General features: G+C 40.4%; 1 protein-coding gene across 34 annotated transcripts in view; it reads right to left on the reverse strand.

The window, feature by feature from the left end:
* Positions 1-5919: 5919 nt before the first annotated feature.
* IL1R1 (interleukin 1 receptor type 1) overlaps positions 5920-21879 on the reverse strand; it is an 85846-nt gene continuing 69886 nt past the window's right edge. For 31 of the 34 annotated variants that reach the window (XM_081591487.1, XM_081591499.1, XM_081591511.1 and 28 more), the window contains 6 exons: positions 20798-20863; positions 17641-17758; positions 16471-16622; positions 9958-10101; positions 8853-9020; positions 5920-8073 (listed from right to left, as the gene is read on the reverse strand). In XM_081591487.1, the coding sequence (XP_081447613.1) occupies positions 7655-8073; positions 8853-9020; positions 9958-10101; positions 16471-16622; positions 17641-17758; positions 20798-20863 (1067 nt within the window). In that variant the 3' untranslated portion in view covers positions 5920-7654. The remainder of the gene's footprint in view (positions 8074-8852; positions 9021-9957; positions 10102-16470; positions 16623-17640; positions 17759-20797; positions 20864-21879) is intronic. The other 3 variants (XM_081591514.1, XM_081591515.1, XM_081591516.1) reach the window with 1 other exon arrangement.

Genomic DNA, 21879 nt, shown 5'->3' on the forward strand with positions numbered 1-21879 from the left:
GTCTCCATACAAATTTTAAAGTTTATTTGTCCTTCAGCTCCATGGTTTTTCCTTCAAGATTGTTTTAGCTATTTAGGTTCTTTTAAGTATCCATACAAATTTTAAAGTTTTTTGTCCTTGATCTGCAAAAAAAAAAAAAAAAAAAAAGCCTTGGTGATTTGGTGACGATTGCATTGAGCCCTTTGATTGCCTTGGCTAATGTAGTCATTTTGACAGCTTTTATTCTTCCTATTCAATAACATGATTTACCTTTCCATGAGCAGGGCATGGCAACCCACTCCAGTATTCTTGCCTGGAGAATCCACATGGACAGAGGAGCCTGGTGGGCTACAGTCCATGGGGTCTCAAAGAGTCGGACATGACTGAGCGACTAAACACAACTATTTGTATCATCTTCTACTTCTTTTATTTGCATGCTTTAGTTTCTGTAGTGCATATCTTTTGCCTTGTTAGGTATGCTGTTCCTAAGTATTTTATTCTTTTTGATGCCATGCTAAATGATATTATTTCCTTAATTTCTATTTCTGATCTTTCAGTATTAGTGTGTAGAAATGCAACACATTTTCTCTGTTTTGTTTTGTCTTCTGAAACTATAAAAAAATTCATTAATGAGCTCTAGTAGTTTTCTGGTAGCATCATTAAGATTTTCTATGTATAGTATTATGTCATACGAAAACTGAGATTTTTGCTGCTTCTTTTCCAGTTTGGGTTCCTTTTATTTCATTTTCTTCTGCTTGCCATGGCTAGGGCTTCCAAAAGTTTGTTGAATGAAAGTGGAGAGAACGGGCATCCTTGTGTTGTTCCTGATCTTGGAAGAAATGCCTTCAGCTTTTCATCATTGAGAATGTTGTTTGTTGTGGGTTTGTCATATATGGCCTTTATTATGTTGAGGTAGGTTTCCTCTATGCCTACTCTCTGGAGAGTTTTTATCAAAAATAGGGGTTGAGTTTTGTCAAAAACTTCTTCTACATCTATGAGATAATCATATGTTTTTTTATTCTGAAGTTTGTTAATGTGGTGTATCACTGGTTGATTTGCAGATATTAAAAAATCCTCACATTCCTATGATAAATGCTGCTAAATCATGGTGGATGATCCTTTTATTGTACTGTTGGATTCATTTTGCTTGTATTTTGTTGACGATGTTCCCCTCTACATTTGTTAGTGATATTGGCCTGTAATTTTGTGGTATTGGCCTGTAATTTTCTTTTCTTTTGGTATCTCTGTCGTGTTTTGGTATCAGGGTGATGATGACCTCATAGAATGTGTTTGAATGTGTTCTTCCTCTGCAATATTTTGGAAAAGTTTCAGAAGGATAGGGGGCTTTGCAGGTGGCGCTAGTGGTAAAGAATCCACCTGCCAAAAAAATTAAAAAAAAAAAAAAAAAAAAGAATCCACCTGCCAATGCAGGAGCCGAGAGAGGAGACATGACTTCGATCCCTGGATCAGGAAAATCCCCTGGAGGAGGAAATGGCAACCCACTCCAGTATTCTTACCTGGAGAATCCCATAGACAGGGGAGCTTGGCAGGCTACAGTGCATGAGATTGCAAAACAGTCAGACACAGCTGAGCACACACACACACATTTGGTAGAATTCACCTTCCTCCTCTGTTCTCTTGTAATTTGATGACTTTCTTTTATGTTACGTTGGATTCCTTTTTGTGCATTTATCTACTGTAGATTTGGGGGTTTTGGTTAACTTGTGGTTTTTATATAGCAGTCTATGTATATGTAAGATTTTGTAAGTTGCTGGTCTCTTAATTTTAAATATGTTTACACTATCCTATATTTGTGATCTCCTCTTCTCAGGATTGCTAGCTTTGAGATCATATTTGTGTGTGGATGATTTTCTACATTTACTGTTTATTTGTCTTGACCTATGAGCTTTCCCCTTTCCTAACTGTCTTATTTCTAGTTATGCCTTTTCTATTCCTCCTAAAGAAATTACTTCAGCATTTGTTGTAAAGCTGGTCTGGTGATGCTGAATTCTTTTAGCTTTTGCTTCTCTGTAAAGCTTTTGATTTCTCCTTCAAGTCAGGAGAGCCTGACTGGGTTGAGTATTCTTGGTTGTAGCCTTTTCCCTTTTATTACTTTGAATATGGGCTTCCCAGGTAGCTCAGTAGTAAAGAATCTGCTTGCTGATGCAGGAGACAAGGGTTTGATCCCTGGGTTGGGAAGATCCCCTGGCAAAAGAAATGGCAACCCACTCCAGTAGTCTTGCTGGGAAAACACCATGAACAGATGAACCTGGTGGGCTACAGTCCATGGGATCACAAAGAGCTGGACACAACTGAGTGTGCATGCACTGCACTGCACACTTTAAATACATCATGTCACTTTCTTCTTGGCATGAAAGGTCAAAACAACCTTGTATGGTGTACGAGTTTCAAAACTTTGACAGTGCAGAAATTTATGCTCAGGTCTCTTTCCAACTAGGTAGCACCACTAGTGAGAAATAATTACAGAGACCAAAAAAAAAGGCTACTCTGAGGAAAGTTTACCTGGTAAAAAGAAGAATATAAATTCTCATGACAAAAAAAAAAAATAGACAATTGCTCTTATTTTGTTTGCTGGTTGTTTTATTTTGTTTGCTAAAAATATATTAACTGGTAAAAAAAAAATCACCAAAATATGGTGAAATCTCTCTGAATCCTTCCCCTGAGATAGTCTGTTTAGGCAAGTTTTCTGGATAGCTGACTCCCCAATTTTCCTAAGTTCTTGTATTTTTAATTTTTCTTGAAAAATCCCTCAGAAATGTGTTAAACTAATCCCCTTCTTTCTTCAGAGTGCTAAACATCCTATAAAGTTTAGGGCTGGCAGAGGGTCATAGGGACACAGTCATTGGCCCTGAGCAACTCAGAAACACCTGGGCTGAGGGGTGAGCCAGGCTTCTGGTCTCCATACATCACTGCGTCACCTGACTGTTCTCTGCTCTGTCCTTACTTTTACATCACTCTGCTTCCTCCCTTAGTGTCAATCACCAATTGTATAATTCTCTATCCATTCTATTTGCAGATTTCAATATGACTGGACAAACCCAGTTTATTCACAGAATTACTAGAAACAAAGCTACCATTTTGAGGACAGGCCATCTGCTTGACCCTATGGACTTTAAGGTGACCTGCCGCCTCTGCTCTTCTCCTCAGGTACTCATAGCACCATCTGTTTGTTAGAACAGCTACAAGGTAAGAAGAAAGAGGCACTGACAAGCTGTGAAGGGTGCCCTGCTCCTTAGAGTTTGTGAACATTAGAGCCTGCATTTGGATATGAAATCTGTTGATTTTGTTAGGCTTCTGGGTCAGAGGAGAAAAATAAATAAAACTTTTTGTGAGATGTAAAAGTCTAAGAGGAATGGATAAAAAAAAATGTGGTAAATATATACAATGGAATAGTACTCAGCCATTAAAAAGAATGAAATAATGTCATTTGTAGTAACATGGGTAGACCTAGAGATTGCCATACCATGTGGAGTAAGTTAGAGAAAGACAAATATGTTATGACATACCTTATATGTGGAACCTAAAAAGAAATGATACAGTTCAGTTCAGTTCAGTCACTCAGTCGTGTCTGACTCTTTGCGACCCCATGAATTGCAGCATGCCAGGCCTCTCTGTCCATCACCAACTCCCGGAGTCTACCCAAACCCATGTCCATCGAGTTGGTGATCCCATCCAACCATCTCATCCTCTGTCATCCCCTTCTCCTACTGCCCCCAATCCTACCCAGCATTAGGGTCTTTTCCAGTGAGTCAACTCTTTGCATGAGGTGGCCAAAGTATTGGAGTTTCAGCTTCAACATCAGTCCTTCCAATGAACACCCAGGATTGGTCTCTTTTAGGATGGATTGATTGGATCTCCTTGCAGTCCAAGTGACTCTCAAGAGTCTTCTCCAACACCACAGTTCAAAAGCATCAATTCTGCGGTGCTCAGCTTTTTTCACCATCCAACTCTCACATCCATACATGACCACTGGAAAACCCATAGCCTTGACTAGACGGACTTTTGTTGGCAAAGTAATGTCTCGCTTTTAAATATGCTATCTAGGTTGGCCATAACCTTCCTTCCAAGGAGTAAGTGTCTTTTAATTTCATGGCTGCAATCACCATCAGCAGTGATTTTGGAGCCCCCCAAAATAAAGTCAGCCACTGTTTCCCCATCTATTTGCCATGAAGTGATGGGACCAGATGCCATGATCTTAGTTTTCTGAATGTTGAGCTTTAAGCCAACTTTTTCACTCTCCTCTTTCACTTTCATCAAGAGGCTCTTTAGTTCTTCTTCACTTTCTGCCATAAGGGTGGTGTCATCCGAATATCTGAGGTTATTGATATTTCTCCCGGCAATCTTGATTCCAGCTTGTGTTTCTTCTAGCCCAGCATTTTTCATGATGTACTCTGCATATAAGTTAAATAAACAGGGTGACAATATACAGCCTTGACGTACTCCTTTTCCTATTTAGAACCAGTCTGTTGTTCCATGACCAGTTCTAACTGTTGCTTCTTGACCTGCATACAGGTTTCTCAAGAGACAGGTCAGGTGGTCTGGTATTTCCATCTCTTTCAGAATTTTCCACAGTTTCTTGTGATCCACATAGTCAAAGGCTTTGGCATAGTCAATAAAGCAGAAATAGATGTTTTTCTGGAACTCTCTTGCTTTTTCGATGATCCAGAGGATATCGGCAATTTGATCTCTGGTTCCTCTGCCTTTTCTAAAACAGCTTGAACATCTGGAAGTTCACGGTTCACGTATTACTGAAGCCTGGCTTGGAGAATTTTGAGCATTACTTTACTAGCATGTGAGATGAGTGCAATTGTGCGGTAGTTTGAGCAGTCTTTGGCATTGCCTTTCTTTGGGACTGGAATGAAAACTGACCTCTTGCAGTCCTGTGGCCACTGCTGAGTTTTCCAAGTTTGCTGGCGTATCGAGTGCAGCACTTTCACAGCATCACCTTTGAGGATTTGAAATAGCTCAACTGGAATTCCATCACCTCCACTAGCTTTGTTTGTAGTGATGCTTTCTAAGGCCCACTTGACTTCACATTCCAGGATGTCTGGCTCTAGGTGAGTGATCACACCATCGTGATTATCTGGGTCATGAAGATCTTTTTTGTACAGTCCTTCTGTGTATTCTCTTCTTAATATCTTCTCCTTCTGTTAGGTCCATACCTTTTCTGTCCTTTATCGAGCCTATCTTTGCATGAAATGTTCCTTTGGTATCTCTAGTTTTCTTGAAGAGATCTCTAGTCTTTCCCAATCTGTTGTTTTCCTCTATTTCTTTGCACTGATCGCTGAGGAAGGCTTTCTTATCTCTCCTTGCTATTCTTTGGAACTCTGCATTCAGATGGGAATATGATACAAGTGAACTTAATTATAGAATAGAAACAGACTCAGACTTACAGAACAACCTTATGGTGGGGGAAGCTAAGGAGTTTGGGATGGACATGTACACACTGCTAGGTTTAAAACTGATAACCAACAGGGACCTACTGTACAGCACAGGGAACTCTGCTCAATGTCATATGGCAGCCTGAATGGGAGGGGAGTTTAGGGGAGAATGGATACATGTGTATGTATGGCTGAGTCCCTTTACTGTCCACCTGAAACTATCACAATATTGTTAATTGGTTATACCCCAATAAAGTTTTTTGTAAAAAGCAAAAAATAGATGTAGAAGTCTATACACATGTTGCCCTTATGAGTTTTGGGGCTGGTAATAAGTTAATAAGACTCATATTTAATCTATTTTAGGAGCACGCAAACAGATGCAGTGCAGCTGAAGCTACAAAGGGTAGTCAGCCCTCAGCTAATGACCTCTGACCTCCCCAGCAAGAAGGTGTCCTCACTCTCCACCCCACCTGGGAGCACACAGGTAAACTTGGGAGAGAGCCAACAAAGAAACAGATTTGAAGGAAAACAATCAATACCAGGTTTTGACAATTTTATTGGAAAACAAGTACAGTCCGTTGATCAATGATACATGCTGTACGTGAATCTGGTGTCTTTCTATATAAAAATATTTGGTATCTGCTGCAGAATTATACAAACAAGTTTTTTTTAAAAAATCATTAACCAGTACAAATATAATTTATCAAAAAACTCATTAAAAAATGGCTCAATACCCTCTTTCACTGCAAATAGAGGCAGAAGGGGGAAAATAAAAATTCCGCTAAGCCAGTTTTAACAACTGGAAATGGAAAACTTCGCTATACTTGCAAACTTTTCTTAAACACTCACACTGACCAAGAAGAAAAATTCCCATCAGATTTTGCAGTAAAATCTAATTAATGGGGAAGGCCTGAAAGGAAGAGGTTGAAGGGAAACTTAACAGAGGTTTTCAAAAAATAAGATAACCTGTGCACATTTTTAAACAGTAAAGCACTACACCAGTCTACGTTATATGTGCAAATTTCTTCTGAAGGCATTGCCAACAAAGAGACACCCCTGGCTTTTCTGCAGAGAACAGGGCTTGGAGCTGGAGACAGAAGCAACTTCCCACAAAGAGACAGCCTAAGTACAATCAGACTGACAGAAACAGAACAAGTGCTGAGGGCAGTTTCTTGGGGAAAGTGACTTGGAGTAAATGTTGAGTTTTAGTAAAATTTGGGTCAGCTAGAGAAAATGTGAAGAGCATTTCTGGTCAGAGGAGACAGGAAGGAGAGGCAGAGATGGAGGGAGGCTGGGGACAGGTGTGAAGGTGAACAATCTGGAGGTGCGCAGAGCAGAACTGAGAGGCGTTGAGCTGCGTAGGGCGGTGGGCAGATGCTTGTGGGAGGAAGTGGGCTTTCGCTCCTGACCCAGGAGGAGCCCATGGAGGCGGTCTAGTAAGGGCATTTTAAGATCCGAGCATTGTAGAAAGATGTTTCATCTGTAGGTCGTGTGTGTGACAGAGTGTAAGGAGGAGGTGACTTGGAAGTGGACTTTCCAGAGAAGTGACAAGTCCAGGAAAAGGCAGAAGAATAAGGTGGAACCAAGCGGTCACTGCAGGGGGAAGGCATTAAGAGATGGATCCATTCTCTGTTATTCTTGCTCTCAAAATTCTCTCTCTCCTGCAGAAAGCTAAGGTTATTTCAAACCCTTAAGGGTCAGGGGAATTCCTTTGTTCATTGAAATGACAGTTTTAAAGGTTCCATGAAATGAAATTCCATTTTTGGAAAGTGACTGCCAGCTGTCTGTCGAGAGGTATGGGAAATACAAAGCAAATGGAAAGTTCTCCAAGAATGCTTCCACATCCTCTGGGAAGTACAGGTCTCAGTCTTCCTGAAGCAATGCCCAGGAGAACCACTCAAGGGCCTGCTGTCCCCAGACTGGGCCACAGCCCTACCCTCGGACCCTGGGAGACTTCCTAAAGCTGTCTATAGATGGTGAATGTTACCTGCATGTTCATTCCTCTGGTTTGCTGCCCAGTGCCTTTTCTCAGCAGTGCAACCATTCAAACAGGGCATCCAGCGCCTTGTTAAAGGACTTCCCAAGCCCTCTGCCTGGAGTTGCCCTGGCTACAGAGCAACTGTCGCCACATCCTGTTCACTTAATCCGGTCCCAGGTGACCTCGGGGATAAGGGACTAAACAGGTGTGTAGGATGACTCTGCAAGTCAGTGAGGCCCAGCCTACAAAGCCCAAAGACAAGAGTCACCAAGGAACTCTTGGCCAAGCTTCTCCACTACCCGAGAGGCACGTGGACCTCAATGGGTCGTTTCTCCTTAGAGTCCAGCAGAGTGGCCGAGGACAGCAGCTGGTGCTTGGATAAATGCCGCTGCCTCTGGACTGGCATATGGTACCTGACCTTCTTCCAGAATCTCGAGTTCATAGACTGCGGCCCCTCTTTAATTTCCCCTGACCAGCGTATGACCCCCTGTTTCTGCTTAATGAATTTAATGGATTCTGGCATTTTCTCATAGTCTGGAATTTTCTCCAGCTCCAGTAGGACAACTTTAATTCCTTCCTGAATGAGAGCATTATACATGGCCACCTGCTCTTCAGATGAATTCCCCAGCCAGCTGAATCCTGACGTTTCTGGGACCAAAATAATAATCAGTCTTCTGCTTTTCTTTACATTTTCATTAACAACCTCAACAATGCCTGAAAAACATGAGACACAGCATAGTAAGTAAACTTTCCATATATAATCCTTTCCTCCAGAACCAAGACCCCTCAAGGTTTTTCCCACCCTATCACCTATATCTCCCGATACTCTTTCTTCTTGCCTTAAAATTGAAGGAGTTTCTCATTTTATAGAAGAGCTCAAACACTGACCCACAAAAGGTGAGTATTTCATGTAGGAGTAGGAGTACTTTAAGAATAAATTTTATAAACTTTCTTGTTAAACCACTGGATCTATATCACTCCTATTTTATCATCAGTTGTAAAGTAACTACTAGATCTAACTAGTTAAGTTCTGCAAAACGAAATAAAATTTAGTTAACTGTTGCCCCAATAGAGTATGAGAAAAGTAAACACTTTGCATTTAGTATGAAAATCATCATGTGCCATTATGCTATTCTTGTTTGGTTGCTCAGTCGTGTCCGACTCTTTTCGACCCTTTGGACTGAAGCCCACCAGGCTCCTCTGTCCAGGGGATTCCCCAGGTAAGAACACTAGAAAGGGTTGCCATTTTCTCCTCCAGGGGATCTTCCTGACCCAGGGACTGAACTCGCATCTCCTGCATTGGCAGGCAGATTCTTTACCGCTGAGCCACCAGGCAAGTCCCACTTAAGAGGCTCTTCAAGTTGTCAAGTATGTACACCCAGCCTGCAGTCTTCCAGAAACAGGAAACCCAACTTTGGTAATTCAATTAGTTATCCAACTTTAGTAATTCAATTAGTTATACAAGATGTTACTTCTTTCCACTGCATACATACTTTCCCCAACATAGTCATCTCGGCCACAGATGAACAGCTTATAGCCACACTGTTTTTCCAAAACCTCAGGCATGACTTTAAACACAAAAATATCTGAGTTACAGGTGGACCCTTCCCCAGGGGTCTTTGGACATAGTATGTATGCATCATACGTCTTTCCATCTGAAACTAAAAGGGAAAATGAAATAGATTTAGAACCAAAAGAAAAAATGAGATTTGGTAAAGTCAGTATCACAAACATGCATTTCATAGTGAATTACTAATTTTGTGTACAATGGTATGCAGCAACAATACCAAAAATATAATGTCTTTTTAAAGTGTTCATCTCTGACAAGTTTCTTTTTATTGTGTTTCACTACAAAGCTCTTATATTATTCAATAGTCCCCCATAAGGAAAGATTCTCTACCTGCCTAGAATGAAACTATCTTCATTTCCTTGTTCTCATCTTACTCTAATGTCTCAGTCCTGAATTCTATCCACTCTTCCTTTTATGTATTAGTGTTGTTGTTTAGTCACTAAGTTGTGTCTGACTCTTTTTGTGACCCCATGGACTGTAGCCCACCAGACTCCTTTGTCCATGGGATTCTCCAGGCAAGAACACAGGAGCAGGTTGCCATTTTCTTCTCCAAGGGAATCTTCCCAACCCAAGTATCGAACCTGTTTCTCCTGCACTGGCAGGCAGATTCTATACCACTCAGCCACCAGCGAAGCCCATATATTAGGGGAGTAGTAGTTTTTTCTGAGGTTTAAACGAAATAGAGAATTCTTCCCTGGTGCATGAAAACTGAGTCATTTCTTTCATTTTATGGCAGATAATGGGGTGATCTCTGTGCTACCTAGCACAGAGCAAGTCTTCAACCATGGCTTCTGAATAACTGGATTTATAAGCAGATGCTCTAAATGCCAGGCTATCCCACCATTATGAACACCAGAGCAGTAACTTATAAAATATTAATACTATTCAGTCTATTCAGTTATGAAACTGTAATTATGTATAATTACATTATTTTGTATGGACCACATTTCATCTTAAAATTTGAATAAAAACCTCTTTAACTACCCCAACTTTCTCAGGAAAATACTGCATAGAATACAAAATTGTACCTTTTTTCGGGAGGAAATCATAGAAGGAATCTCTGTACCAAAGCACAATATCAACTTTGAAGACTTTGTAGATGCAGACAGAGCATGTAATTACCAATGTTAACATGACGAATATACCAACTGTGGGCTTCTGGTAATCAGGGACTATAGCAGAGAAGAAGGAAAAACATATGAGAACCCAAAGGACTTAAAAATTGAGCACAGCAAATTAAACATTACCATCCCAGAGAAACCATATTTGGGATCAGCCTGTAAGCCCAAATTCCAGACAATATTAACTCATTCATTACCATATCTTATTAATGGGTTATTGTTGTTGTTGTTGTTATTTAGTCTCTAAGTCATGTCTGACTCCTTTGCGACCCCATGGACTATAGCCTGCCAGGCTCCTCTGTCCATGGGATTTCCCAGGTAAGAATACTGGAGTGGGTTACCATTTCCTTTTCCAGGGGATCTTCCCAACCCAGGGATTGAATCTGTGCCTCTTGCATTTACAGGTGGTTTCTTTACCACTGAGCCACCAGGAAGCCCCTATTAATAGATATTAATCTACAAAGGCATTGAGGATGGATACTGTATAAAACTAAGGTGCACTGTATTTAATTTCCACTTAAGTAGTATGCAATAACATAGAAAAAACACCGAAGACCATAAGATAGAGCACTCTGTAGGAATGTGAGTAAAGTCAAAGTCACTCAAAAGGCTACAAGCATTCTACAAAAGTAGAAGAGTTGGGTGGAGAAAGTGGTAGACTAGAGGAAAGGAAAGAAGAGTTTAGGACTGCCAGACAGTGTTTCACACTCCACATTCTCCCAGCTCCACAGGATGGTTATTCAGCTGATGACCACAGAGGAGTCTGGTGGAGAGGTAAGGGGGAGGAGGGTGGAGAAAGAAGAAAGAGCCTTCTAAACATCAGCGGCCAAGGAGACAACCAGGAAAGAGAATCTAAAAGCTCGGTTATTTTGCTTTTCCAGTTTAGGTCACTGACCCACCTGCAGCTGAACTGGGTATGAAGTGAAAATCAAGGTAGACTAATGTCCGATTGGCCCCACTGGTAGTTCACATTTATACTAATTACTGTAGCTTTTAAAAAATATTTATTTATTTATTGGGCTGTGTCCGGTCTTAGTTGCAGGACACAGGCTCTCTAGTTTCGGTGCTCGGGTTTGGTTGCTCCACAGCATGTGGGATCTTGGTTCCCCAACCATGATCCAATCCATGTCCCCTGCATTGCAAGGCAGATTCTTAACAACTGGACCACCAGGGAAGTCCCAAACTGTAGCTTTGTATAAGATCATCTTATCTGAAGTGTAAATCTTCCAGACTGTTTTTATTCAAGACGACCTTAACTATTCTGGGTCCTTGACATTTCCAATATGACTTTTAGAATAAACACACCCACACCTGCACAAATACTGCTGAGATTTTGATTGTAACTGCTTTCAGCATACAGACTAATTTGAGGGGAACTAATGTATTTTTAAGTTATGACCAACCTAGACAGCATATTAAAAAGCAGAGACATTACTTTGTCAACAAAGGTCCGTCTAGTCAAGGCTGTGGTTTTTCCAGTAGTCACGTATGGATGTGAGAATTGCACTGTGAAGAAAGCTGAGTGCCGAAGAATTGATGCTTTTGAACTGTGGTGTTGGAGAAGACTCTTGAGAGTCCCTTGGATTGCAAGGAGATCCAACCAGTCCATCCTAAAGGAGATCAGTCCTGGGTGTTCATTGGAAGGACTGATGTTGAAGCTGAAACTCCCAATACTTTGGCCACCTGATATGAAGAGCTGACTCATTTGAAAAGACCCTGATGCTGGGAAGGATTGAGGGCAGGAGGAGAAGGGGATGACAGAGGATGAGATGGCTGGATGGCATCACCGACTCGATGGACATGGGTTTGGGTAAACTCCGGGAGTTGGTGATGGGCAGGGAGGCCTGGGAGGTGATGGGGGCCTGGCGTGCTGCGATTCACGGGGTCGCAAAGAATCGGACACAACTGAGTGACTGAACTGAACTGAATGTATTTAAAATACTGAGTCTTTCAATCTATGATGATTTATCCCTCCATCTATTAGGTCTTTATCTCAGTAATTATTTTTAGTTTGTATCAGATTTTGAACAATTGTTGCTGCATTTATTACTAAGTATTTGATAGTTTTGATGTTATTATAAATGCTATTTTTTTAAACTTAAGTTCTATTTCTTCATTGTTGGTATTTAAAGATATACGTAGAAATACTATAAATACACATATATAGGAACCCACTCCAGTATTCTTGCCTGGAGAATTCCAGGGGTAGTAGAGGAGCCTGGCTGGCTGCAGTCCACGGGGTCACAAAGAGTCAGACATGACTGAGTGACTAAGTTTCACTAGTGATCTTGCTAAATTCATTTACTAATTCTAATAGTTTGTCCATAGGTTCTTTTAGGTTTTTTTCCATGTACACATTCATAAGTATTTTAATTCAACTATAAATTATCTTAAAATGTTTCACACACTTTAAAATGTTTATTGATTGAAGTATAGTTGATTTATAATGTTGTTTCAGGTGTACAGCAAAGTGATTAAGTTTTATATATGTGTGTGTATGGGCTTCCCTGGTGGCTCAGAGGTAAAGAATTTGCCTGCCACTGTAGGAGACACAGGTTTGATCCCTGAGTTTGGAAGATCCCACAGCCAGAAGAGCCTGGCTGGCTACAGTCCACGAGGTCACAAAAGAGCTGGACACAATTTAGAAACTAAACAACAACATACAACATATACACTTTTTTCAGATTTTCTTTCCCTTATAGGTTATTACAAAATACTGAGTATATAGTATTTACTATATACAGTAGGTTCTTGTCGGTTATCTATTTTATATATACTAGTGTGTACATGTTAATCTCAGCCTCCTAATTTATCCCTCCCCCTCCCCTTTGGTAGGGCTTCCCTGATAGCTCAGTTGGTAAAGAATCTGCCAGAAATGCGGGAGACCCTGGTTCAATCCCTGGATTGGGAAGATCCACTGGAAAAGGGAAAGGCTACCCACTCCAGTATCCTGGCCTGGAGAATTCAATGGACTGTATAGTCCACGTTGTCACAAAGAGTCGAACACGACTGAGCAACTTTCACTTCACTCCCCTGTGTTAACTATAGGTTTTCAATATCTGTAAATCTGCTTCTGTTTTGTAAACAAGTTCATTTGTATCTTTTTTATAGAGTTCATATATAAGCGATATCATATATACCTTTCTCTATCTGGCTTACTTCACTTAGTATGATAATCTCTAGATCTGTCCATATTGCTGCAAATGGAATTCTTTTTATGGCTGAGTAATATTTCATTACAAATATATACCACATCCTCTTTATCCATTCATCTGTCCATGGACATTTAGGTTGCTTCCATTATGCTGCTATGAACACTGCGGTGCATGTATAGTTTTCTCTGAATATATGCCCAGGAGCGGCATTGTAGGATCGTATAGTAACTCTACTTTTAGTTTTTCAAGGAACTGCTCTATTGTTCTCTATTATAGAGACTGTACCAACTTACATTCTCACCAACAATGTAGGAGGGCTCCTCTCTCTACACACCCTCTATAGCATCTATTATTTGTAGATGTTTTGATGATGACCATTCTGACCAGGGGCTTCCCTGGTAGCTCAGCTGGTAAAGAATCTGCCTGCAATGTGGGAGACCTTGGTTCGATCCCTGGGTTGGGAAGATCCCCTGGAGAAGGAAATGGCTACCCACTCCAGTATTCTGGCCTGGAGAATTCCACGGAATGTACAGTCCATGGGGTCGCAAAGAGTTGGACACGACTGAGCGACTTTCACTTTCATTCTGACCAGAGGGAAGTGATACTTTATTGTAGTTCTGATCTGCATTTCTCTGTTAATTATTGATGTTGAGCATTTTTCTATATGCCTGTTGGCCATCTATATGTCTTCTTTGGAAAAAAAAAATGTCTATTTAGGTCTTCTGCCCATTTTTTGACTGGGTTTTTGTTGTTATTGAGTTGTATAACTGGAGATTAATCCCTTTCCAGTCACACTGTTTACAAATATTTTCTCTAATTCTAGAAGTTGTCTTTTCATTTCGTTTATAGTTTCATTTGTTGTACAAAAGCTTTTAAGTTTAATTAGGTCCCATTTGGTTTTGTTTTTACTTGCATTATCTAGAAAATGGATCAGAAATAATATTGCTGTGGTGGTAGAAATAATATTTCTCAGTCATGTCCTACTCTTGTGACCCCACGGACTGTATGTAGTCTGCCAGGCTCCTCTATCCATGGGATTGTCCAGGCAAGAATACTGCAGTGAGTTGCCATCTCCTTCTCCAGGCGATCTTCCCCACCCAGGGATCAAATTCACTTCTCCTGCATTGCAGGCATATTCTTTACTACTGAGCCACCAAGGAAGTCCAATATTGCCGTGATGTATGTCAAAGAGTGTCCTGCCTCTATTTTCCTGCAGGAGGGCCAAGACATAGCTCCACCCACCAGGAGGCCTGAACAAGCCTCTAAACCAGCCTCACCCAGCAGAGGGCAGACACAAGAAAACTGTCATCTTACAGCCTGTGGAACTGAGTACACAAACAGGTCAGAACCTACCCTGGGACCATGGCCCCTGGCCCTTGGGTGATGAAAGGGAGGTGTACTGATGGGACAATAGAATGTTCCCTATAGAGGCCACTTCTCCAAGGTCAAGAAACATAACTAACCTTCCATATACACAAAAATTCAAATAGAAATCTACACAGAATGAGACAGCAAAGGAGTACATTCCAGACAAAGGGGCAAGATAAAACCCTTCACCTAGAAAAACAAGTAACTGAAGTGGAGATAGGCCGTCTACCTGAGAAAGAGTTCAGTATACTGATCATAAAGTTCTACTCAGGAAAAGGGTGGATGCACAGAGTGAGATGTTACAAGAAGTTTTAACAAAGAACAACCCAACAGAGCAGAAGGATACCATAACTGCAATGAAAAATACACTAGAAGGAGTCAATAGTAGAGTAAATGAGACAGAAAAACGAATCCATGAGCTGGAACACAAATACTGTCAATATTGTGTTTGATTATACAATGTATGAAAACCAGTAAGTTATGACATCCTCTCTGAAAAGTAGATATTTTGGCTTCCCCTGTGCATCCATCATGGAGTTGTTTACCTAAAAATATTCATTAGGTGCCTAGGATGATCAGGATGCAGGTCAAGAAGCAACAATTAGAACAGGATATGGAACAACAGACTGGTTCCAAATCAGGAAAGGAGTAGGTCAAGGCTGTATATTGTCACCCTGCTTATTTAACTTATATGCAGAGTACATCATGCGAAATGCTGGGCTGAATGAAGCACAAGCTGGAATCAAGATTGCCAGGAGAAATATCAATAACCTCAGATATGCAGAGGACACCACCCTTATGGCAGAAAGAACTAAAGAGCCGCTTGATGAAAGTGAAAGAAGAGAGTGAAAAGTTCATGCTTAAAACTCAGCATTCAAAAAACTAAGATCATGGCATCCGTCCCATTACTTCCTGGCAAATAGATGGGGAAACAATGGAAACAGTGAGAGACTATTTTTTGGGGCTCCAAAATCACTGCAGATGGTGACTGCAGCCATGAAATTAAAAGATGTTCCTTGGAAGAAGTTATGGCCAACCTAGACAGCATATTAAAAAGCAGAGACATTTCTTTGCCAACAAAGGTCAATCTAGTCTAAGCTATGGTTTTTCCAGTAGTCATGTATGGATGTGAGAGTTGGACTATAAAGAAAGCTGAGCACCAAAGAATTGATGCTTTTGAACTGTGGTGTTGGAGAAGACTCTTGAGAGTCCCTTGGACTGCAAGGAGATCCAACCAGTCCATCCTAAAGGAAATGAGTCCTGAATATTCATTGGAAGGACTGATGCTGAAACTGAAACTCTAATACTTTGGCCACCTGATGTGAAGAACTGACTCATTGGAAAAGACCCTGATGCTGGGAAAGATTGAGGGCAGGAGGAGAAGGGGACGAGAGAGGATGAGATGGTTGGATGGCATCACCGACTCTATGGACATGAGTTTGAGTAAGCTCCAGGAGTTGGTGATGGACAGGGAAGCCTGGCGTGCTGCAGTCCATGGGGTCACAAAGAGTCAGACACGACTGAGCGACTAACTCAACTGATGATCAGACTTAAGCTGCTAACTAGCTCTGGAAATAGAATGATTAGCAATTGTCTGCATTATCATGGAACTTACAATCAAGTAAAGAAAACTAAGATAGATAGATATGGAAATACATAGCTGAGGCCCTAATACCTTATCTTTTGGGTCAGAGAGATGCGTTAAGAGAAGGAAAGTAGGTCAGAAAAACTTCACAGAAAATACAATTCACCTGAGAAGTAAAGTGAATGGAAGTCCCCAGGTTAAAAGGAATCTAAGAGCATTGTGGGAAGAGAAAATACCATTGCAAATCTCAAGGTCATGATATCTTACCATGGGAAAACAAAACTGCATTTCAAATAAACGACTGTTGTTTACCTGGATGTATTAATTGTATATATGCTGTGCTTATTCCTTCTGTATTCTTGGCTAAACAGGTAAATGGATGCAGGAAAAATTTACTTTCCACTGACGAAATATTAAGCCGTGCAAGGACTGTACTCCTTCTTCTGTTTAAAGGATTCTCCACTCTGTTCAAAAGAGTAAGTAAAATTGTATAGATGGCATCAATTATGGAAACAATACATATACCTGGTTTATATCTTTGTCGCATAAACACAGCAGTAAGAATCACCAGCCTAAAGTACAGGTAAGCAGCACACTGATCTGATATTTGACAGCTCTGGGACCACTTACTAGCAGAGAGAAATCAAATTAAAATCACCAGCTTCCAAAAAGAAAAATGGGGATGCAGGCATTCTGGGCTCCATGGGGCACAGAGAAGATATGCAACACGAGTAGATCGAAGACAGATGGGCAAGGTTCCCAGATGATGCTAAGGGTTGGGAGTTTCTCCCTGGAGAAGTAACAGGGAGCCATCAGAGACTTGAGCGGGGGAGTGCTTTAATTCTTGGTTACATTTCATGAGTCTTCTCTAAACTACTTTAAAAATGAAATGACATGAAGTTCAGGATGATTGCATCATTGGAATGTTGCAATTTTTAACTGAATTTCAGAGAAAGCCTTCCAAATGGTCTGGGATTGGTACCATAATAACATGTAGTTCACCTGTATTGTACAAGATCTTATGAATTCTACTTAGCTTAGCAAAACTCAAAGGTCAATCAAAGACCCACTTGGAGAAGGAAATGGCAAACCACTCCAGTATTCTTGCCTGGAAAATTCCATAAACAGAGGAGCCTGGTGGGGTACAGTCCACAGGGTCACAACAACTAAGCACAATGACCACTTATCCTTGGTACTAACCCTTGCTTTGTCATTTAGCCCCTCAGTCATGTCCAACTCTTTATGACCCCATGGACTGCAGCCCCCCAGGTCCCCCGTCCATGGGATTTCCCAGGCAAGAACACTGGAGTGAGTTGCTACTTCCTCCTCCAGGGAATCTTCTCAACCCAAGGATTGAACCTGCATCTTCTGCATTATAGGCGGATTCTTTATGAGCAAGCCACCAGAGAAGTCAACCCTTGCTACCCTTGGAATTTAATACCACAGTTTGTCTAGGGCATGACTGACTCTTGGCATACTTACATTATAAAGTCTTCCTCTAGCACAGGAGTATATGTACTAATCATTGACCCATTCCACTTCCAGTAGACATAGTTACTTATCCGGCCAGTAACATTGCAGATCAATTGAAGCCAGGATCCTGCAAAGCAATGTATTTTTAAATCATAACATTAATGGACTCTGGTCTATCTAGATTAACAAATGACTGTTGAATAAAAATTTTAAAATATAAGAAAGGAAAAAGAAATTGCCCTTACATCTACCATTGAGAGATGACCACTATTAGTAACTTCATGTATCTTATTCCTTACCTTTCTGTGCACTATGCAGCTTTTAAAATGGGGCATTATCATCTACTCTGATTATTGAGAATTTCGGCTCACATGATCAGCCTTCCAAAACAGGCTATTTCATAGCGGTTTAGTATTCCATTATACAGACATATTATGACAAGCTCCTTTCCTATTGCAAAACATAATTTCCTAATTTTTAATTATGATTAATATACCATTGAACATGCCTGTACATCAACATTGTACATATTCTGAAATATTATCCTCAATTTTTTGAGGTTTATAAGTCAGAGATTGGGGGGATTTTTTTGTTTGGATGGCTTTTTTCTCCCTTATAAATCCAATATATTTTTTAAAGATTTTGCTAAGATACTTTATAGACAGCTCTGTTGCTGTCTATAGGATCTCTTTTCCTGTTATGTTTACTTGCTGGTTTTTGCTAAACAAGTCTATTACTATAGTATATTAATTTTATATCTGGCCAGTTAATACAATAATTATTCTAACTTTCCCCAGTAATTCTCTTGAAATTTATAGGTATGTAATTATATAATCAGAAAACAAGAAAGTTCTTTTCTCCCCTACTGTCAGCAAGCCTTAGTTCTTTTATCTTTGCATTAGTGGGCACTTCTGGAACAAGTTAAGTAACTATTAAGTGTCACAGTAACTGTTACAAGTTAACAGTTACCTGTTCATGTGAGCATCTTAGTCTCACTCTTGACTTCAGTGAGAAGGTCGAGACTTGTATAAGGTTTAACACTATAGTGTTTCACAATTAAAAATGCTGGTGATGACTGGTTTGAATTAATGTTATTTATCAAGTGCAGAGGGCTTCCTAGGTGGCTCAGTGGTAAAGAAGCTGCCTGCCAAGTAGGAGACACGGGTTTGATCCCTGAGTCAGGAAGATCCTCTGGAGAAGGAAATGGCAACCCACTCAAGTATTCTTGACTGGGAAATCCCATGGACAGAGGAGCCTGGCAGGCTACAGCCCATGGGGTCACAAAGGAGTTAGACACGACTGAGAGACTAAATGACAACATCATCAAGTGCAGAAAGTGTCCCTCTGTTTCTATTTTTCTAAGTCATTTGATTGGTAATTAATGTGAAATCTTATCAAATAAAAGCCTGACTATAGCATAACCTTATGCTATGGTGAACACACCTCTGATCAATGTGATATATTAAAATAATTATTTCTAATGTAATGTAGGAGGGAGGAGAAGGGGATGACAGATGATGAGATGGTTGGATGGCATCACCGACTCGATGGACATCAGTTTGAGTAACCTCCAGGAGTTGGTGATGAACAGGGAAGCCTGGCATGCTGCAGTCCATGGGGCTGCAAAGAGTTGGACACGACTGAGAGACTAAACTGAATGTAGTTATTATTTTTAGATCTGTAGATCAAATCTAGGCTTTAGGGAGCGCTCTTAAGTACACATTCCCAGAGCATGCCTTCTCAACAGGGAAAAATGTGCTTCTTAGCGAGGAAAGCAAAAAAAAAAGCTTGCTTATCTATTGCAATGGTCCGTAGTCCTCTAAAGTGCCAGAGTACATATCTGGGCATTAAATATCTGAGAAAGTAAAGAGGATTGGGAAAAAATGTCCTGTTAGGTGCTACAGGGAAAGAAAAAAGGGAGAAATAAAAGGTTGAAAACACTGCTCTGAATTCTACTGGCCAATATTTAAAGTGTTCATAGCTTTGTTTACATCTACGAATGTCTATATATTACCTTCCAACATGAAGAACAACTTGGCCAAGTACAGAATTCAGAGGTCATACATTTTAGCTTTTAATCTCTGTACAATTGTTCTTTGTCTTCATGCAGTTACTATTACAGAAGAGAATTCTATATGCCAGCCTGAATTTTGATCCTCTGATACAAAAGAAAAGTCTGTTTTTATGTTGGGACCAGTGGTTTCCAAAAACTTTCAGTATTGGCAAAAACAGTCTATAGTTATGTTGTCAAATACGTAGTCACTAGTCACATCTAAGCCAGTCAGCCCTTGACTGAGGGACTAATATTTAATTAAACTCAGTTCAGTTCAGTCACTCAGTCGTGTCCAACTCTTTTTGACCCCATGAGCTGCAGCACGCCGGGCCTCCCTGTCCAATACTAGCTCCCGGAGCCTACCCAAACACATGTCCATATTTAATTAAACTAAATGTACTTAATTTAAATTTGGTGTGGCTATGTACATAACCACACATGCCTAGTTGCTACTGTATTGCACAGCTTAGATGTGAATGCCTGTAGTATTACTTCTTTATTTTTGAAATAAAACATTATCACTAACTTGGAAAAATAATTCTCTAGAGTAATTTATCTTCTGGGCCTATAGTCTTACTCTTCTACCTAAAAGCTTAACTCTCTCAGGAAAAGAAATCCATCCTGGACCAAATATATTCCATTTCTTATTCCTAGGCCTATTGAACTTGGTCTTTGTTTTTTAAGATTTTTTTTTTTTATGTGGAGCATTTTTAAAGTCTTTATTGAATTTGTTATAATATTGCTTCTGTATTATGTTCTGGTTCTTTGGCCACGAGGCAGGTGAGATCTTAGCTCCCCTCCCAGGGATCAAACCCACACCCCTTGTATTGTAACCACTGCACCACCAAGGAAGTCCCTGAACTTGTTTTTCAGCCGATGTCTTCATGAATAGTAAGTGTCCACAGAAAAGGAACGCTGAGTCAATCAGACGTGGCTAGATGTTTGCCATAAGAGGCAAGAAATCCAAAGAAACAAGACACAACCTATGCCACTTTCTAACTTTAGATACATGCAGGAAACAGCTCGGGTTGTATGCAGTAAACGTACAGTTTATAATATTCTCTAGTTCAAAAAAATACTGATTTCAGCATATCCTAATTGTAGCCCACTTACCCAAGACCACTTCCATCGTCTCATTAGCTGGACTCACAATCTCGGGTTTTGTGTTCCTGGATTTCTCTGAAAGAAAAACACCCACAAGGTCTCTTGTAGATTTGAATCTCCAATGATGACAACACTTGGCAAAATATACCAAATACTAATATACACAACACAGCATCTGCCTCTAGGGGCCAAAGTATATGTGGCAGGAGACAGAGGGCCAGGATTTTTGTGAAGGCAGGAGGCTGACTCAGAGGCCACAGCAAAACCGTAACACCTCAGCCCTTCTGAACCCGCAGTTTGGTGCTACAAAAAAAAAAAAAAAAAGACCACAAATATCACCAGGCCCTGGGTCTCCGGACAAGTGCAGCTCTTCATGCAAATTAGGAAAAACAAAGTGGCTTCCCTGGATGGAGCTTTACTAACCAGAAACTCACCTAGTGCTAGATTTGTGTCTATTTAGTAATTTTCACAATAATCCAAGAGTGAAAGCCACAGTTATCAAAGAATGACACACATTTTGGCATACTTTATTAAAGTAGGCAGAAAAATACTAAGAATCTCCAGAAATTAATCTGTCTTTTATTTTCAAGAAGATAGGCTTCAAGAGTTATCTGGGACCAAACCTGAGAAACTCCAAATTTGAATGCCTAGTATTCATTCTTCTACTTTAAAAAATTGTTAGCTCCATCAGGGCAGGATACTGTCTCTCTTGTTCCCTAATGTATACCTAGAAAGCGCCTGGAAGATAGGAAATGCCTAATAAATATTTATAAATCCACCTTTAGAAGAGAAACAAAATACAACCCCACCCCTGATTATATTATTTCTACATAAGGGATCAGAAAAGATGTCAGAAAGTAGTTAAAACCCATTTGAATTCTTAAAATTCTGTAGTACCCTGTTTTCCCTCAAATCTGGTCTGCTGGTCTGGCTGCAGTACCCCAAGAAACACAAACTGGAGATACACAATGCCCAGGGAAGTGCTACTAAGGATGGTTGTGACTCAGGACCCCTGAAATCTAGGAGTCACTGATGCTTGTAGGATGTAGGCAAGGAATCAATTTTGAGACAACACAATTAACCTTTGGAAA

Source organism: Giraffa tippelskirchi, chromosome 4 (genome assembly GCF_054371585.1).
Source record: "Giraffa tippelskirchi isolate mGirTip1 chromosome 4, T2T-mGirTip1v1.2.pri, whole genome shotgun sequence".
In the NCBI taxonomy this organism is placed as follows: Eukaryota; Metazoa; Chordata; class Mammalia; order Artiodactyla; family Giraffidae; genus Giraffa; species Giraffa tippelskirchi.